The sequence below is a fragment of the Quercus suber genome, unplaced genomic scaffold, assembly GCF_002906115.3.
Source record: "Quercus suber isolate HL8 unplaced genomic scaffold, Cork oak 2.0 scaffold_312, whole genome shotgun sequence".
Taxonomy (NCBI): Eukaryota; Viridiplantae; Streptophyta; class Magnoliopsida; order Fagales; family Fagaceae; genus Quercus; species Quercus suber.
The window spans coordinates 172,020-177,584 of record NW_027069768.1 but is presented as its reverse complement, the minus strand read 5'-3'; the positions used below and the strand labels follow the sequence as shown (position 1 = coordinate 177,584).

The 5,565-nt window shown below is 33.3% G+C and overlaps 1 protein-coding gene across 1 annotated transcript; it reads left to right on the top strand.

The window, feature by feature from the left end:
• The first annotated feature begins 550 nt into the window (after positions 1 to 550).
• Positions 551 to 5,565, top strand: LOC112006473 (F-box/LRR-repeat protein At5g63520). The gene is given in 12 exon segments (XM_024038750.2): positions 551 to 900; positions 1,010 to 1,117; positions 2,176 to 2,265; positions 2,426 to 2,566; positions 2,934 to 3,006; positions 3,009 to 3,034; positions 3,113 to 3,152; positions 3,385 to 3,525; positions 3,895 to 4,091; positions 4,712 to 4,827; positions 4,974 to 5,245; positions 5,248 to 5,565. Coding segments are annotated over 12 exon segments (1,590 nt in total). The 5' UTR covers positions 551 to 666; the 3' UTR covers positions 5,400 to 5,565.

Below are 5,565 nucleotides of genomic sequence, written 5' to 3'. Positions count from 1 at the left end.
TACCACCAGATCTATCATTTGTTGTTCAAGTTGACCTTAGTAGCCTACCTTAATAATATTCAGTAACTTGCTTCTGAAAAAAAAAAAAAAAAAAGGTTGATTCTCCTATTCCTAAAATTAGCATTTGCCAATATTAAAAAGATATCTGTTGTTATAGGTTTCGAATAATTGTGTTTATCAAAACAAATAAAGAAAACAAAATCTTATAGGTGTAAAATGATTGTATTTATATATAAAAAAAAAATAAATATAGATCAAATTGCAAACTACACCCTTAACACATTTGAGTTTTATACCTTAAAACTTCAAAATTTAAATTTTATCCCCTAAAATTTTATCCCGTTTGAATTAGCAACTTCTCTATCTATATTTTTCATTAAGTATTGTATAAACTTGCCTTGTCCATTTAGTTTGTCCAATAATAATTTTAAAAAACTAAATAATTAGAAATGATGTGATATAATAAAAATAATGTGACCTCATTTTACTAACAAAAAATATATATAAAAAGGTTGCTGAAGTAAATGAAATACAAATTTAGATTCAAATACTTAAACTGGGTAAAATCCAAACATTGGCCATTGGTATCATTTGGCGGGAATAATTCCCGCGGAATTATATGTTACAGAGTTACATATAAAAGCACGCAGGCATTTAACAACAACGATGAGTGAGGCAGAGTCATCATCCAAAATCAAAACGCACCGTACGGCAACAGAGTTGTCGTCGTCGTTGTTCGCTCTGCTAAACGACGACGTACTGCAGAACATTCTAGCGAGACTACCTGCCTTGTCGTTCGCATCAGCGACGTGCGTTTCGAAGCTGTGGAACAGAGTCTGCAATCGCGTCCTCTCTCGCCCTAAGTTCGCTTCCGCTCTCTCTCTCGATCCCTGTCCCTTTGTACGTAAAAACAAATTTACCACTCTACCCTTCTCCTATTTCTCTGCTTCAAATTAGGGTTTTTTGAGTACATTGATTGCATTAAACTGAAGTGTGGATTTTGATATAGGGTGCTGTGGAAGATGTTCTTGATAAAGTGCTCTCGGAGCCGATTCGACCGCATTTCGTTATCGCAAACATTGCCCGTGGATTCGAGTTGCCTGAATGTTTTGGCCCTGTATGGATTCATCTTCATCTTTCTTTTTAAAATTAGTTTCTATTTTCTTCGCGAAAAAAAAAAATGTCACTCATTGGGTTTTTTTTTTTTTTTTTTCTCCCGTTAAAGCTAATTTTGCGAACATATTAGTTATGTGACCACTTTTGTATCTCGAGTTTCTAAAACTCAATTCAACTAGAAACTTTTAAAATATATATATATATATATATCAACCCATGATTTTCTGCATGAAAGTCGAGTATTTGAGACTTAAATTCCAAAAGTGGTCACGTGACAAAATCGGATATATAATTAATGTGTTTGGGAAATTAGCCTAAGGAGTGAAAAAAGCCTCATTTTTTCCATCCCATTCATTTTTTGTGAGCATATGTAACAGAATTTTAAAAAAAAAAATTTAATTAATTTAGGTAAATTTGTTCCTAAAATATCTTCAAGGTATTATTTTTGTCCGCAAAAACTTAATAGGAGTAGAGAGTATTATTATATTTCTAGAGATAGTAAAAGAACTTTTTAAATTTTAATGATGAAAATATAAGGTGAGCTATATTTTAGGGCCAAAAAGGATATTTTAGCATACACACGTGTGTATACGTATATGTATATAATTTGTTAATGTTATTTTAAGGCTGAAATATAATTTTTGGCCCAAGTTTGATTTTCGTTTCCAAAATTTAGAAAGTTGCACTTTTATCCTTGAAATCAGTCTTTTTTCTTTTTTTTTGGTTGAATTCATGTTAGAGAAACTACAAATTTTACTACATTAGTCTTACAAACTCGAGTTTCAATTTCTAAACATAAGACAAAAGCATAGTTAAGAAATTTATTTTATTATATATGTGTCATCAATCACAGTTATCACAATTATTGTCTTGTCAATTTGTAGACATTTTGTAGTACAATTGATGGGGTGAAATATAATTTGTTAATGTTGTATTTCAGTCAATTTGTAAACATTTTGAGGGATGACAATTGAACATGAACCAAATATAAGGAATGGAAAGTGTAGTTTAGCCTTATTTAGATTGTGACTTAAATGTTTGTTAATGCATATAATACAGCTTGTGAGAAGGTTTAAGAGAACTCCGCTCGTTATTTCTATTGCCAATGGACTAATTGGAAGGGATGAGCTTACCAATGAATTTAGAGAGGTTCATCTCCCTCTCTCTCTCTCTCTCTCTCTCTCTCTCTCTCTCTCCTTTTTTTTGGGTACTTTTTATTGGTAAATTGTCATTTTTGGGGGAAGTTGTCGTAGAAGAATAATGATTTTACTTCTGTTGATTTTTTTTAACAACTTGAATGTTAATGTAGGCAAATTGGGGAACTACTGATGGTGATTCAGATGATGAATATGGCTCGAACATCGAAGATACAAATCATGGCATTGTTTTGACTATTGGCTATGTACCAGGATTAAAAGTTGATGCAATCCCACTTCTAGGAAATCCCTGGGTGACTAACTTTTGCACTGAAACATGAATGCTGCTTTTCTCTAATAACGGCTTTATGTTAGGAAATATGAAATATTAATATTATATATATTTTTTGAGTAAAAGGTCATTATAATATTGATATTATGTTAATATAATGAGTTTATCTGAAATAGCCATCTTAGATGATATGGCAGGGTGTTCAAGATAATAATTTCTTTATGTTATGAAATATTGATATTATGGAGTTTTTTTTTTTTTTTTTTTTTGATGTTAGGATACTGCATTAATTTTTCAGTGAAAATTGGCAACTTTTTGTCATTTATTAATTTTTATGGAGAGGTGTTAAATTTATTATGAGCTGACATTAAGAAATATTTGGATATTAGGAACCCAAAGTGGCAATGACTAACAAGTTTGTTAAGGATATTAAGAAATACACAGCCTCGGTTTCGGGTTGTACATCCCAGTTGGGATTATAATGTTTGGAGTAAGTTCATCCTTCTATATCTTTAGAACAGTTCCTCCTTGGTTGTGTTACTAACATGTGATGTGGATGATTTTATAGGAAAGGCTTGTGGACTTGAAACCCCATATTGATGTGTTGGGTGAGTACTGATCTGCCCATTCTATTTCTTTTATTTGTTTTTTTTTCTTTTATTAGACTTTATTTTAGAGGAGAAGAAATTAGATCTTTCGTTTGGTTTCTGAGAAAGGCTATGTAATGGAAGGTTCCTTTGGTCCTTGGAAGTTTATACTATTACTAGTGAATTTTGATGATCTGTTAGTGGCAAGCTCATGCTTGACTGGCTTTAGTTGATTACAACTTGTGTATTGCAGATTATGCCATGCCAAAGGAAACTGTGATTGTGGGTGATGAGAGAGGCCGCTTTCGATATAACAGTAGAGGTTTCTGTGGAAATGGCTACTGTGAAGATGCTGTAGCTCTAGTATTCGCAAGGGATAGACACAAGTCTAGTGGTAGTTATTATTGTGTTTATTTATGTGGTACTATTTGTTATCTTATGCGTCCAAAATGAATTAAGACATTATTTTCTGACATGCACATTTTTTATTATTATGTATTAATAGATTTATGGATAATCATGGGAAATAAATTGAAAAATATATGTACAATTAACAGGAGAGGGGTACTTTGTGAAGCTCAACTCTGTCCCATCATTATATGCTCTCTGTGTTTTTACGTCTCTATTACTCTAATTCAATTCTTCATGCTATATACATGTCTGTATTCTATGTACTTACTTTCCTTTTGCTTGAAGTTATGATTTTCTATCACTTATATCTCTCTTTCTCTCTTTTTCCTTGGATTTTCTGTATACAAATAAGGTATAGGGGATATTCAATTTCGTGTTGCATTGTCAAATGGTGTATCGGCAATAGGTCCCAAATACAAGGCAGCTTCTGTTACATTGGACGGACCTAATTCACCTCGTCGTACTACTTCTACATGGCTTACTGCTAGAAGGGAAGGAGATGGGGATATTCTTGATGGTCAAACAATGTTAGATGATATCAGTAATGAGGTACACTAGTATTTTCAAACAATAAATTTGTGGTTGAATCATAATGTTGCTTCCCATGGATTCTTTTCTCTTGAAATCGTGGGACCAGGAGATGATACCAAATGTTAGGAACTCGTGGATAGAACTTACCCTTAAAAATTAGCTTGCAAGGGGAGGGTGTTCAAGAGATTATAAATACGTTGTTAAGCTTACATTTAATCCATGTGGGACATTAGGATTATAACATGATAATCTTCAACTGCTTTTCTTCTTTCTCCTTTTTGGTACTCAAATAAGCATGGAGACTATGTTTATGCCTTAGATGCACATGAAATGAGCATGGAGACTATATTGATGCTTTAGATGCACTCTGATACTTAAGGAAATGATTTACTAGAGTCTCTTTGTGATAGATCATCAGCTCATTCTTATGGATATTTCTGGTTTCTTCAACTATTCATTTATACCAGTGATAGTAGAAGCGTGTGTGGTTTGTGGTGCTATGCCCCGCTTGCCCCTGCACTCACTCACAGATTATAAAATTTAAGAACTTTTTATAATGAATGAGATGTGTATACTTGTATTATGTCATTTAGTCTCTTTCTATATGCTTGCTTCTCATAAACTGAAATATGTTACAGTTGGATTATCATTATGAGCTGCACCCACTGTACATTGGGGTTACTAAACAAAGAAATTACTGTATTCGGTCAAAGGAAAAGACGATAACATCCTTGGCGTTTCATCGAGTTAGAGGGTAACTATTTGAAATTTATTCTTAAATGAATTATTGTGTTATTGGTGTTTCTTTCGCCGTCACTTGGCTAGTGTTACAGTTAACTAATTCTTTGTTGCATTCTTCTTTTTTTAAGTAATGTCTTTGAGTTTTTTGGCTATTGACAGGGGAGGTGAAAGTAGCCTTTATGTCGATGGTTTTAACATCAGAACTGGTGATTACTTCCAATTCTACCGTTCAGATCGTAATAATGCCTCTGTAAATCTCAAAGCTTTGAAGCAAGATGGAAGTTCCAACAAGTGTAATCACAAGAGGGCTGTTCCTGTTAATATTAAGAAGGAAGTTTTTGGAGGATTTATTTTCTCATGTTGTGGGCGCAGTGACTCATTCTTTAAACACCGCAACGATGTTAGCTCTCCATTCATAGAGAACTTTCCTGGGTACCATTGGCAGGAGTATTCTGCGGTGGCGAAATTGTTCGTGCCTCTTCAGGTTTGATTGAAGAAAGCGACAAAGAGAAGTCTTCCCGCAGCTGTCTACTTGTTGGTAGCACGGTTTATCTAGTGATGTCATATGCATGTCCAGAGTGTTAAATTTTTTCTGCTCTTATTAGATTGCCTTATGGACTACTAATGTTTTTCTAACAAAGCTTTTAGTTTTTATCTGCATATTGCCTGGAAAATTTTTCAACTGATGCTATAGAGACTGGAGACGATTTGACTTTGAGCAATTCAATTTCAATGTTTATGCAAAATCAAA